General features: G+C 63.7%; 2 protein-coding genes across 7 annotated transcripts; both read right to left on the bottom strand.

Moving 5' to 3' along the window:
• Positions 1 to 1265: 1265 nt before the first annotated feature.
• Positions 1266 to 3201, bottom strand: DNLZ (DNL-type zinc finger). The gene is made up of 3 exons (XM_038548786.1): positions 2928 to 3201; positions 2168 to 2307; positions 1266 to 1519 (listed from the first exon to the last, which is right to left on the bottom strand). Exons 1-3 carry the CDS (start codon positions 3132 to 3134, stop codon positions 1351 to 1353), a joined length of 516 nt encoding a protein of 171 aa, XP_038404714.1. The 5' UTR covers positions 3135 to 3201; the 3' UTR covers positions 1266 to 1350.
• Positions 3202 to 3337: 136 nt separating this feature from the next.
• CARD9 (caspase recruitment domain family member 9) lies at positions 3338 to 12882 on the bottom strand. Of its 6 annotated transcripts, none has more exons than XM_038548778.1 (13): positions 11393 to 12868; positions 9919 to 10157; positions 9560 to 9697; positions 8812 to 9116; positions 8555 to 8734; positions 8213 to 8356; positions 7802 to 7927; positions 5940 to 6014; positions 5392 to 5433; positions 5189 to 5234; positions 4021 to 4097; positions 3617 to 3693; positions 3338 to 3533 (listed from the first exon to the last, which is right to left on the bottom strand). In XM_038548778.1, the coding sequence occupies exons 2-13, from the start codon at positions 10154 to 10156 to the stop codon at positions 3434 to 3436; spliced, it is 1548 nt and encodes a 515-aa protein (XP_038404706.1). In that variant the 5' UTR covers position 10157; positions 11393 to 12868; the 3' UTR covers positions 3338 to 3433. The 6 variants fall into 6 exon arrangements, 4 of the variants coding, with proteins under 4 accessions (XP_038404706.1, XP_038404703.1, XP_038404705.1 ...); XM_038548775.1 differs by having other exon boundaries at positions 5823 to 6014; positions 11393 to 12852; XM_038548777.1 differs by having other exon boundaries at positions 5823 to 6014; positions 9919 to 10116; positions 11393 to 12852.
• Positions 12883 to 13161: the final 279 nt, after the last annotated feature.

The raw sequence follows: 13161 nt of genomic DNA, 5'->3' as shown, positions 1-13161 counted from the left end.
AGCCACAGTGTGAGCCATCCTTGCCGCTCTGAGGGCAGGGGCTGCCCCTCACTGGCTGGCACCTGGCCATGGGGTACACTCAAGGGCAAAGCTATGACTGTCTCTAGGGCCTGGCCCTGCGCAGGGCCGTCCCTCCAGGGTCAGCAGGGCCTGGACGTCCAGCATCAGGATCAGGAACTATAAGACGTGGTCTTCCACCCCAGGCCTGGTTCCCTACCTGCACCATTGCGTCAGCAGGACCCCAACCCCAGGGGGACAGGGAGTCAGCGGCGAGGGCCCAGCCCTGCCTCCTGGGGCCATGGGGAGGGGCAGGCTCAGCCTCCAGGCCGACAGCCTCTGCCAGCAGCTCCGGAGGCTCCGGGGGAGATAATAGATGGTTGTTTGCCAGGGGACAGACAGGGGGTAATCGAGTCACCGCACACGCTGCCAACACCCCCGAGAACGTGTTGCAGCTTAGGGCACCGATGCAGGGCAGCTGTCAGCTGGCATCCTGCTGGATCCTCGAGGCCATGGCTGGTGATGAATGGTGAAGGTCACACTCCGGAAATACACGCGCTCCCATAAACACAGGAACATCCTGAGGAGGCCGTCAAACAAGGCTGGGAGACAAACCACACGCCCCGTGGGGGCGGGGGGGAGGGCACCACATGGGGCACTTAGCACCCGTGAGTCCCACCCCTGCCCCATCATGGCCACCTGCCCCGCGGCGGCCACAGCGAGCAGCCCAATGCCCCGACTCTGAGGCCGGCCACCAAGGGTCAGGGCTGAGGTGGGCACTGGGGCCAGTCTGTCTGGGTGTCGGGGTGGCAGGTGGCACAGGAGGAAGGAGAATCTGTAGGACCTCCCTGTGTCTGGCCAGAGGACCAGGACCCATGGTGGGTGCTGCGCCCACCCCCAAAAGGACAGTGGCTGAGTGGCCATCCCTTCTGGCAGAGCACATCCAAGCCACCCCCACCCGTTCCAAGCCTTGTCTTCCCGCCCTTACACCTGACAGGCCGCCACCATTAGTGTCTTCATGTGATGGGAAGGCAGCTTCAGAGGAGCTGAGGGACCTGCCCAGGGCCCCTGGTCACAGCCAGGAGGGGCTCAGGCCCCCAGCAGCCTCTTCCCACAGACACAGCCGGCAAGTCTGGGCTCGGTCCTTTGTGCGGAGGGGCAGCGGAGGGGCAGCGGAGGACCAAGGTCCTGCAGCACCCGCAGGTGGTTCCTGGGACTCATTCTGATTCCAGAACCAGGGACAACAAGAAGGCCCCAGACCCACCATCTCCAGGTGATGTGTTTATTGATAGAAAACAGGCCAGCCTGGGAGGGTCCCAGTCCGAAGCATCTTCTGGAAGGCAGGAGATGGGGTCAGCTGGGCTCGGTCTTGCCAGGATGAGTGGGATCCTGGTCCTCACCCCCTTCTGGAGCAGGAGGGGATTTGGGGTTCCCTGCAGCTGCTAAAACCAGCTCTAAGGCCCCGTCGCCAGCCACTCGGCACACCTTCTCCCCTCTGGCTGCCAGGATTTCTTCAATATTCCTGAGAGAGAAGGAGGTGTTGTGACACTCCCAGCCCTTGGTCCTTCAAGGGCACCCCAGGGCGCCCAGGCCAGGCTGGAGCCAGGAAAGCAGGTCCCCACACTGGCGGCCCCCACATGCTGACCCTTCAGAGCCCCCAGAGGCAGCTGCTATCTGTCCCCAACCCGTTCTCAAGTAGAACAGCCACTCAGGAGCCCGGGTGAACTCCGGACCACGGCCCCAATTGCTGTCCACAGGAGGGGTGCACACTGCCCCCCACACCTTCAATCTGGCCTGAGAAGGCGAATGATGCACCAGAACCCTGCCTGGACTCTGGCACCCCACACATCTGCATGGAGACAGAGCCGCCAGAGTGGACGAGGGTCACTGGTGCAGGAGTCAGGCCAGCGTGGGGGACCCTGGGGCCCAACATGGCTGCTGGCTGTGATGGCAGAAGGCGGCTGCCAAGCAGGACCACAGGGGCCTGGTCCCAGCCCTGCCCGGCATCTGTGGTTTCCCCAAAACTCAAACGTAACAACCCCTGCTGTACCGGGAAGGCCGTGGGGAAGGCAGGCTCCTCGAGCCTCCCGACAGCAAGGGGGCCCCCGCGGAAGAGGGGTGGGGCCCGACCCCGCAGGCCTGTCCCCTCACCCTCCCCAGGGGGCCTCACCTCTTGCCATCCAGGTCCGAGAACCAGCCCAGGTTGTCGGCGATGACGTGGTGCTTCTGGCAGCCGGGGCAGGTCACGATGACCACGCCCCGGTGATAGGCCAGTTTGGAGATGCGCTTGGAGGACCGGCTCCCACACACCTGAGGGACACCCGCAGCCCAGGTGACGCCTGGACCCGCCCCCGGGAAGACCCCGCCCCCTCTGGGGAGTGATTCCACCCCGGGGCAGGGCCTGCTCTTCCTGAGACAACCCACCTGTGTTCCAGCCCCGCCCCTTGGTAGCCCCTCCTCCCGCCCTGGGGGCAGCCCCACCCCTCCCCGGAGAAGGCCCCGCCCCCAGCCATAGCCCCACCCCTCTCCAGGAAAGGCCCCGCCCCCAGCCATAGCCCCACCCCTCTCCAGGAAAGGCCCCGCCCCCAGACATAGCCCCACCCCCTCTCGGAAAAGGCCCCGCCCCCCAGCCATAGCACCACCCCTCTCCAGGAAAGGCCCCGCCCCCAGCCATAGCCCCACCCCTCTCCAGGAAAGGCCCCGCCCCCAGACATAGCCCCACCCCCTCTCGGAAAAGGCCCCGCCCCCCAGCCATAGCCCCACCCTCTCCCGGAAAGGCCCCGCCCCCAGCCATAGCCCCACTCCTCTCCCGGAAAAGCCCCGCCCCCGGGCAGCCCCACCCCTCCATACTGTCAGCGCACGCGGCACCGCTGCCCGCCGCGCCGGCCAACCCGAATGCGGAACCAGCTTCGCACCCGTTGCGCGCTCACCTTACAAGTGTAGACAAGCTGGTAATGTGCGGCCCCGGGCGCCGGCTCCGAGCTGAAGCACCGCCAGCCCCAGAGCCCCGCCCCGGCCCGCCTTCTCCCCGCGGCCTCCGGGCCGCCCCTGCGTCCCCACAGCCACCTCAGGGCGGGTTCCCGGGGGCGCACGCGGCTCAGTAGCGGCGGCACGCGGCTCAGCGCAGCCCGCAGCATCCCGCCCTCCGACCTCGGCCGCGCCGCCCCGCCCCGCGCCGCCGAAGCCGCCCCGCCGCCATCTTGGAAGCGGGCACGGAACGTAATCGGCCCTTTCCGGCTGCGGTCCGCCGACTGGCCGGCTGTGTTCTGCTGCCCCCTGGAGGCGGGAGGTGCGCGCGCGGCCGGGGGTGCACATGGGAGCGAAGTCAGCGGAGGCGGCGGTGGCGGGACCGCGGTGGTTTATTATGCATTTCTGACACTGCTGCCCGCGTCCGCCCCGCGCACACCGAGCACGCCCGCCGGCGCGCCAGGGCCGGCTAGGAGCCCTCGGTGTCCGTGTTGTCGCTGCCCGTGGTGTTCTCCCAGTCCACCTCGCCCTGCCTCGAGCAGTGCTGCATCTTCCGGAGGGCGCGCTTCCTGCAGGGGCGAGCGCGTGTCCGCGGGGCCGCCCACCCCGGACAGCCCGCCCCCTGCCCCGCCCGCCCGGCCCGGGGCCGCACCTGCGGTAGTTCTCGAAGCTCTCCTTGAGGCGTCTCCGCTCCTTCTCTGGGGGCTCCCCGCCGCTCAGGCCTGCGCCCTGGGGGAGGAGCGAGGCTCAGGCTCCGGGGGGCGGAGGGCGGACCCGGACCCACAGCCGGCTCCTAGGGTGCCCTGAGCGCAGCGCCCCCGCACGGAGGACTGGCCTTCCGCCGCTGCCCCGCCCTGGCCCCACTCTGCAGGCAGCTCCGTGCAACAAGGGGCACTAGGCTCCTTGTTCCAAACAATGCCCCCCAGGAGCCAATGGCAGAGACCCTTGCCTTCATCCCCAGGCATCCAGGCTGCACAGACCCCCTTCCTGGGCTCAGTCACCCCGAGGCCTGTGTCAGGGGTGCCTAGGGCAGTGGGGACCCCAGGGAAGCCTTACGTTGGTGGTCAGTGGAAGCTGCTCCTCCTGCAGGGCCACAAACGATTGCTGTGGGCTGTCCTTGTTGGCCAGGCCTCCTAGAATGGAGAGTTGGGCCTGTGAGTCCTCCCCAGCTGCAGGGACCACACTTAGCATGGCCAACCCTGGCCACCGCCCCTCCCCTGAAGCTGGGGCCAGTCCTGCAACATCCCCTGGGTCCTTACTTGAACCCTAAAAGGGGACTGGGGTCAGGGACTCCCCCTAGGCAGCCAGAGGCTGCCAGAAGCCCACCAGGCACTGCCCCACCATCCAACTCAGCTCCTGGGTGGGGGCTGGGGCCCTGCAGCAGTTGGCAGCAGAACGTTCCAAGCTGCCAGCTCCCTAGAATTTGCCAGAGCCTGGACAGGCCCAGGGCTCAGGGCCCTCAGACAGAAGGTGCTCTGATGGGTTGGCTCCCCTAAGCTGGCCAAGAGAGGGGCTGGACATCCAGTCTCCACTGACATCATAGGGGGCTAGCACCTTCCCTTCCTCAGCCTCCGACCCTGAAGCCTGCCCCAATTCCTTCAAGGGGCCATGCCACCCCTGGGTTGGGGCTCCCAGGGCCTTCCCCTACCACTCATTGCCTGAGGGGTCCTGCCTGCTTGTCCCCACGTTGGGGCTCTGTAGCCTGAAGCTCAGCCCCCTGCCTCTGCACTGGCTGTTCCTCTTTTGCTTCCTTTGGAGGCTGGCAGCAGGCCTGACACAGAGGAGGACTGTCTGGCTTTCCATGCCACCTTCAGAATGAGCCCTTCGATCCCTTGTCACCCCTCAGCACCCCCCAGGCCATGTTCCTGCCACCTCTGTGCCTGGCCCTGAGACAGCCCTGCTTTCCCCTCGTTGTACCTCCGACACTGTTGGACTTCCCCTGCCCCCTGCCCAAGAGGAAGCTCAGGGAGAGCAGGATGCCTCAGCCCTGTATTCCTGAGCCCAGGGTGGGCTCTCAGCATCAGAGCTGGGGCACAGGCCCCACACACCTAGCTTGTTTGTTCATTGGGGAGCCTGAGGGCTCCTTGTCTCTCTCCAAGCCTCAATGTCCCCATCTGTAAAGTGGGGTTGTGAGAGATCCATGGGACAGGGCTATGCCCAGTCCAAGTACAGGAACAAGGAGGCCTCGGCTATCTCGTCCCTGAAAAGCTGCTCTGCTCCTCACCTTTGTCCGAGAGCTGGACGGCTTCCAGGTCCAGGGGGAGCGAGAGCTTCCGGGAGAGAAACGGGCATCAACGACCTGGCAGGAAGTCCTTGCTCCAAGGACCAGGAGGCGGGCCAGCTGGGGCCCAGCTCCCAAAGGGGACTGGGGGGACAGTGGTCTGGCAGAGACTGTGGCCTGGAGCCCACCCTGGGGGGCGTACTCACCTCCTGAGAGTTCCTGGGTGAGCTGTCATCCAGGTCAGAGCTCTGTGGTCACAGAGAGGAGTCAGTCAGCAAACAGGAAACCCAGCCACCCCCAGGGTCGGCATAAGGTGGGGCACAGCGAGGGGTCCCAGGCCAGAACACCCCTCCCTCCTCCTCATGACACCCAAAGTGGCCTGCCAGGCCCTGAGATGTGCCACACCCCCAGGCTCCCCAGAAGGAGAGGGGGGCCTGGGAAAGGCTTGGGACCTGCCCAGGCCCCCCCGTGGAGCAATCTCCAAGCCAGGCCTGGCCCTGGGCTGACCAGCGTCCCTGCCTCTGGGCTCTGGTGTCTCGGGGACACGCTGGCATCTGAGGGCCTATCCTGTGTTCTACTGTGGCTGCATCTCTGACCAGCGGGCGCTACAAAGGCCCACAGCCCTTGGGAGGCCCACCAGCACGAGCATGTCCAGCTGCTGCCGCTTGAGCCTGCCCTCCAGAGCTAGCAGCTGGCCCTCGCGCTGGAACAGTTGCAGCTGCAGCTCGTCTGCCTTCTCTGCCAGCTCCCGGACCTGCTTCCGCAACGTGTCCTTCTCCTGCAGGCTCCGCGAGTGCTGTGCATGCAGCTCCTCCCGTGTGGCAATGGCCTGTGTGGACAGGATGGCTCAGGGTGGGCTGGGTGGTTGCTGGAGACCCCCAGGACCACCCCCGCCTCTCAGCACAACAGTTGAGAGCTTCCTGCAGGGAGTCTGCTTCTCCCTCTGCCTGTGTAGTGCTTGAGGGTTTGTGTAGTAATAACAGCTTCCAATGGGAGGTGGAGATGAAACCTCCAGCTCTGATCTCCGAGCCCTCCACCCCACCGCACATCCAGCCCGTGCTTCTACCCTCCACGGCACTTAGCGGTGGGATCAGGAATATGGCTGTTGGCAGCTGTGTTACATCCTTCATCACGGCTGTCCCTCTGGGGGACACGGCACACTGACCAGAGCACACCTGACGCAGCTCTGACCCATAGCCGGAGTCAGCCAGCTGCCTACGTGCCCAGGCCTGGAGCAGGGTGGCAGCTGCAAGCAGCCGGCCCCTGCCTGGAGGCCAACCCAGCCCTAGAGCCCTCGGCCCTCAATGGCCAGAACTTGAGGAATCACTGAGAATTGCCTTCCTTTCCTGTTGCCCACCAGGGACACCCGAAGAGAAGCCTACCCGTTCACCTGGGCTGCTGGGCCCCAGCATCCCTGGCTGGCAGCCTGCCTTTGGTGGCACAGCACCCTCCCTTCTTCTGCCTCCCCCAGGGAAGGTGGGAGCACTGCTTCCCTGCTCTTCCCTGCCTGTGGCCTCCAGGCAGCTCCCTGGCAACAGGGACCAGGCACCACACCCTGGCACCACGACCCTAGCACCGTGCTTTCTCTGCACACCGTCATCCCCACCAGAGGCATTCAGATGGGTAACTGCAAGGCTAGAGGCTCTGAGCAGGCTTCCAGTCCCTCCAGAGTGTTGCCAAAGCACCGACTGACACTGATCAGAAAAACCCTGGTGCTGACGAGAAAGAGGCCGCTTCTGCCTCCAGTTCCCAGGAGCACAGCCAGCCAAAGTGACAAGGGTTTGGGGTTTTTTGTTGTTTTGTTTTGTTTTTTAAATATTTTATTTATTTATTCATGAAAGACACAGAAAGAGGGGCAGAGACAAGCAGAGGGAGAAGCAGACTCCCTGCAGGGAGCCCTCAACTGTTGAGCCACCTAGGTGTCCCACCCAAGAGTTTTTTAAGTCAAAAAAGCTATTTTAAGGGTGCTTGGGTGGCTCTGTCAGTGGAGTGTCTGCCTTCAGCTCGGGTCATGATCCTGGGGTCCTGGAATGGAGCCCCGTGTTGAGCTCCTTGCTCGGCAGGGAGCCTGCTCCTCCCTCTCCTCCCCTCTCTTGCTCTGTTTCTCTATCAGATAAATAAATAAAATCTTTTTAAAAATTTCTGCTCAGGTTGTGATCTCAGGGTTGTGAGATTGAGCCCCACTCAGCGGGGAGTCTGCTTGAGGTTCCCTTTCCCTTTGACCCTCCCCACCATGTGCATGTGCTCCCCCCCCGCCACCTCTCCATCTCAAATAAATAAATACATCTTAAAAAAAAAACAAAACCAGAAACCCAAAATGCTGTTTGCCAAACAAGACGGCTCCCATTTTTGTAAGACAAAAATGAAACTGTATGTGCACTAGAAAGAATCTGAAGGCACGACCTGCCAGCAGGGCAGTTTTTCTGGCAGTGGGCTGGGGTGGCAGGGGACGGGAAGGAGTTACCCTCACGATTGTTCACGTTTTTTCAAGAGCTGATGACAGCCCTCCTGCAAAAGGGCAAGGCACCACAGTTGTGGGAATCCCCCCACCCCACCTGTGCCCTCACCCTGGGCTGCTCCTCGCCAGCATGAGGCAGGAAGCGGCGAGGTGCCTACCTGGTCCCTCTCGATGGCAACCTCCTCCATCTGCTGCAGGATGGCCTCGATGCGGTCCTTGTACATCTTGGAGTCCTTCCGTAGGGCTAGGCACTGCAGCTCGAACATCTCCTTCTCCTCCATGCACTACGGGAGCCAGCAGCTAGCCCCCACCGCCCATTCTGGCCCCTGCTCAGGCCCCGCTGACAGGGAGGCTGCTTGAGTCTCTGGGTCCCTGCCAACCCAAAGCCCGGGCCTGCCCATCCTGTAGGAGTGCAGGCCAGGAGTGGGGTGGGAGGCCAAGGCCCCGCACCTCCAGGAAGGGGTGAGGCAGGGCTGTGGATCCCAGGGGCTGCGTGAACACAGGGTGGTCCCTCAGCCCACCCAGCCTGGCTTGGCCCAGGCTCATGTCCACCGGCCCCAGCTGCGTACCCGGGCACGCAGGGCCTCCCCCTGCCGCAGGTCCTTGCGCAGAGAGAGGATGGTACTGGCTTGCTCCTGCTGGCCGCGCAGTGCCTGCCGCCAGTCCTCCTCCAGCACCTGGATGTAGGGGCTGCTCCTGTCTGGTTTCCCCTCCTGTGGGTGGTGAAGGGGAGAGTGGCAGGAAGGCAGCTAGACTCGAGGGGGCCCTGCTCTTGGCACCAGCATCCTGCCAGATCTCTCCAGCTCCCAAAAGTGCTTATCCCATTCGCACAGGAACCCACCTCTGGCCCCTGCCCTGGGCCCGCCCCACCCACGCGAGGCCCCCCCGCTCCTGCCCTGGGCTCCCCTCACCTGCACTGTGGCCTCCAGCTCCTGTACGCGGGCCTGCAACAACGTCTTCTCCTGCTGCAGCTCCCACAGCAGCTCCTGGCTGGGCCGCTGCTCCATGGCATGCCTGAGCTTCAGCGTGTGCCTGCGCTCCACCCTGCAGTCGTCTTCTGCCTTCATGAGGCTGTGCTTGAGCCGCTCAATCTGTGAGGAGACACCATCAGCCGCCAGCCTCGCCCCGCACCTCTCCACCCCCAACCCGGCCTCAGGTGCCAGGACACCTCCAGCTGCAGGTCGCGGCTGCGCATGAGCGCAGCCCCCTTCTCCTCAATCTGGCGGGCCAAGCGCATGGCCAGGTCATAGTTCTCGTCCTTGCAGCGCTTGAGCTCGTGGCTGCCAGCTTCGCACTCCTCCTTGAGCCGCTGCACGCGCTCCTGGTGCTTGCGAAGCAGGCTGTCCTTCACCCGCAGCTCCTTGATGAGGTCGTCCTTGGAGCTGAGCAGCTGGCTCAGATCCTGTACCTTCCTCTGCAGCTTCAGCACCTCGCTCATCAGCAGCTGCGTCAGGCCTGACTCCCCGGATGCGTCTGCAGATGGCCAGGCCGCATCAGAGGATCCCCTTCCGTACTGCACCCCTTCCTGGGCCTCAGCCTTGAGGACCCACTCCGAGGCACACAGGGCCCGGCGCTGATGCTCCCCATGGAGGAAGCGGGCTGACCTCCTGACTTAACATCCCCACTGTCTTCCCGCCCTCCAGGACAGCAGCAATGAGGCCAGGTACCTACCCTCCCTTCTCCTGTTATAAGGGCTGGTGGGCACCCAGTCCTTCCGGGAGCCAGGGCTTTGGTGGGGTCAGATGGAGGGGTTCTGTGCCCTCCTTGCATGGGTCCTCCTTTTCTCCACCAGAGAGAAGGCGCAGCATGGGGCCCCGCTGTTGGCACTCCCATGCAACCCTCACACTTCCTTTTGCCCCCAGTTTATCCATCAGGAGCTCAGCCATCCAGCCTGCCCATGGGGCCCCCTGCCTCACCGATGATCATGGAGAAGACGCGGGTGGGCTCCTTGCCCGTGACCTTCTTGTAGAGCTGGGGGTAGTACAGCTCCAGGCTCTCAAGGAAGGCCACATAGCCCTTGTGACCGGTCCGCTGCAGGATGTCCAGGAGCACTCCTGAAACCCACAGGGCCAGGCTGGGGCTGGCTGGGCTTGTGCACTGAGCTCCTATAGGCCCAGCCCAGGTCAAGATCTACCTGCTGCCCACGCACCCTTGCCCTCCCAGGGGTGTCTGCTGTGCATGGAAGCACCACGGCTCCCAGCAGACAGGACAGGGTGTGGGGTGCTGGGGAGCGCCCATTCCTGTGCTCAAAGCTCCCGGCTGAGGCAGCACTGACCCACTTTCCGCTTGCGGATGACCAGGTTGGGGTCACTGAGCACCTGCTCCTCATCATCGGGGTTCAGCACCTTGCATTGCCTCAGGTAGGGCGTGATGCGCGAGGGGTCGATGACGGAGATGAGCTTCACTCGGAAGCTCTCCAGGGTACTCCAGCACTGGTCTTCGTTCTCATAGTCTGACATGGTGGCGGCCACCGCTGCGATTGGTGGGAGAGCAGCTGGCAGGGACAGTTGCATGCTGGGCCCAGGGGAGTCCAGGACAGGTAGGTGTGAAGCCTCACCCGCCCTGGCCCTCCCTCCTCTGCGCTGGTGCTCTGACCGGGGCACCAGCTCAGCCAGGGCAGCCCTCCCGGCCTTCTCTAGACCCTGCAGCCACTCCCTCAGCAGGTGACCTAGGCTTTCTCTGTCCAAGTCACCCTGATAAGTGTGAGGGAAGATGTGGAGGCGCTTCAGGGACTGGCGGCATCTGAGAATACCCCCCCCCCCACTGTGGCCTTGTTCTGGCCTCTGCACCCCCATCCCTAAAGCGTGAGTCTGGCAGACCACCACCTCGTACCCACTGGCAGGGCCTCCCTGGCAGGTACAGGGAGGTAGGCGCCCAGGCTGGGGAGGCACGCCTGGGGCATTGACCTGCCCACGTACACGCCAGCCTGTGCTGCTGTAGGACTTCCTCCTTCTTGGACATGGCTCCTGCTCAGGGCCTAGCCCCACCGCCTCCTCTCTTTCCGGCGGCTGGCTGGTGGTGCAACAGTGGCCCAGGCACCGGCTGGCTCAGGAAGGGCAGCTGTGGACCGCTGCACCAGGAGGGGCCCAGCTGCATTGGCATGGCCAGCACCCACGCCGCTCCTGTGCCCTCTGCAGACTCCTAGGGACCAGGCACCAGCCACCTCTGGGCTCCTCTCCCTGTTCCTGGGCACGCAGGGTGCCAGCTCCCTGACCAGGGCCATCCGTGTTGGGACTACCCACTGCTGCTCCCTTCCACTGGCGGGCACAGACCACGCTCGAGGCCTGGGCCAAACCAGGAGCCTCCTCCCAGTGGTGGGGACAGAGACCCTGACTTGCCACCTCAGACTGCCCTCAGCCAGCGTAGGAACTGTGGGCGGAGGTTTGCCACCCAGAGGAGCTAGGCCATACTCCCAGAGACAGACGGCAGCAGGCAGGGCCTCTGGAGGAGCTTCCTGAACTTCCTGCAGCCCTTGGCCACACCATCCAGCCAGAGAGACACCAGCAACTCAGTGGATGGCCCTTGGAACGTTCAGCCCGCTTCCTGCCTTTCCCACCTACATCCACAGGTCCCACACCTGACCCCTGCCTCTAATTCCACCGAGCTGAACAAGCAGGTCTCAGGTGGCTGTGAAGGACAGGGCAGGAGTGGAGGCCCTGGGTGCTCTTCTGGGGTATGTGCCCCAGGAGCCCTGAGCAGAGAGATGGGTGTCTTCCTGGCCACCCTGAGAGGGCAGCCAACCAGCCTACCTCAGGGTCCTCGAGAGGCACCTGTGCAGTGGACACTGGTCAGCCCAGGCTGGCCTGATCCGATGAACAGGAGGTGCTGCTGGCAGCCCAGTGGAGCTCAGGAGGAAAAGCTGTGCACTTCCTGATGGTGCTGCTCAGCTCCACAGAGCCGGGAAGGTCCTCCCAGAGGGAGTGGGTCCTTGGGCCTGCCTTCTGATTCGCCCGCCTGGCAGGGCCCAAGAGGCGGGGCAGAGGGAAGTGGAAGTCCTGCTCAGAGGCCTGGAGGCCCACCCCTGGCATCCACTAAGTGGAAGTGTGAGCAAGGACCCTCCCCGGAGCTGGATGAGGCCAATGCACTGTCTAGTCCGCTCTGGCCTGAACGCAGGCTTCTGGAGGCTTCTCCACCAGGGGCTGGCTGGGAACCTGCAGCGTGGGCCCTCTGCAAAGTGCAGGAGATCCCAGGGCTTCAGGCCTAACTCTGGGATTTCAGCCAGATGCCCACACACACAGTAGGCCAGCCGGGCCTTGATCACATGAGGGCTGGTGTAGCGTCCAGAAGGCATGTGGCTGGAGACCCCACTGTGGCCTGTCCGTGCTTGCCCCACATGGCCACCGGCCCCTGCTACACTGCACACCCTATCCCTTCCTGGGAGTGTCTCCACTTAGCAACCTCTTTACTAGGACACTCGGGACTGTGACAGCAGGCTCCCAGGCCACTCATCATGGCCCCGCAAACCAGTTTCAGAAGGGCTGTTTCTGCCATCAGAGCTGCACCCAATAGCCAGGATAGCAGGCCTCCAGACCAGGGTCTGCCAGGAAACCCCCAGGCCAAGGCCTCACTGGCGCAGCTGGGCCGGTTGGTCCAAGTTGTTGGCTGCCAGGCTGAGGCAATTGCTAGGGAAAGGCCAGGATGGTCCTGAGCAGGGCTCCCAGCCCCACCTTCCCATGGCAGCTGCCTCTTGCCTGACAGGCTCCCCGCCTGTAGGCTCTCGGACCTCTGACCCTGGGTGGATGGAGGCTGCCATCGCGCTTCCAGAACAGCCAGTCCTGGGCCCTCCAGGAGCTATGACCAGCAGTGTTTCCCTGCTCTGCAAAAGCAAATTAATAAAGGGTGTCTCCCCCACGGGGGTGTTGGTAAGAATTCAATGACAGAAATGTTCTGTTCTCTGTATCAAAAGCCAGAAATCAATAACAAAAGGCTAACTGGAGAATCCCTAAACGTTTGAAAATAAAATAAGAGACCTCTAACTAGCCATAGGTCTAAAGGAGCCCCCAAGGAAAGCAGAAACGAGCTGAAAAAGCCCCAGGTGCAAACTGAAAAGCTAAGAGCTTGTGCATGAGGCTGCACGGTGGTGGGTCAGCCCCCTGGTGGGTGGGTACAGCACCCCAGGGCATGCTCACACCTGGAGAGCACAGGCATGAAGCCTCTAGAACCAAGCACCTCAAAAGGCTGCACACCAAAGCCAAGGCTGTGCACCGCGTCCCTCAGAGCACCAAGGGTGCTGGGGCTTGGCCTCCCACCAAGAAGCAGCTGCTCAGGAGGAAGGCAATGCCGGCCTGGGGCCGCTGCGTGACTTGTGGGCAGGCGGGCAGCCGCTGGTTCCAGATGCCTGCCTGGGTCGGCGGTGTGGTCAGGAAGGCAGTGAGGCAGGTCCACCCCATTCCCTGTGGCCCCACCAAGGCAGCAGCTGCCTGGTAGCTCTTGGCAGGCCCTGGGGCTTGAGCCACAAGCGTGTTCTGTGCAAAGGGCACTCCCCACGTCCTACACGGTGGCCCGGAGCTCAGGGGGT

The sequence above is a fragment of the Canis lupus genome, chromosome 9, assembly GCF_011100685.1.
Source record: "Canis lupus familiaris isolate Mischka breed German Shepherd chromosome 9, alternate assembly UU_Cfam_GSD_1.0, whole genome shotgun sequence".
Lineage (NCBI taxonomy): Eukaryota > Metazoa > Chordata > Mammalia > Carnivora > Canidae > Canis > Canis lupus.
The sequence above is the reverse complement of the archived record's forward strand: the minus strand, read 5'-3'. Positions and strand labels throughout refer to the sequence as shown.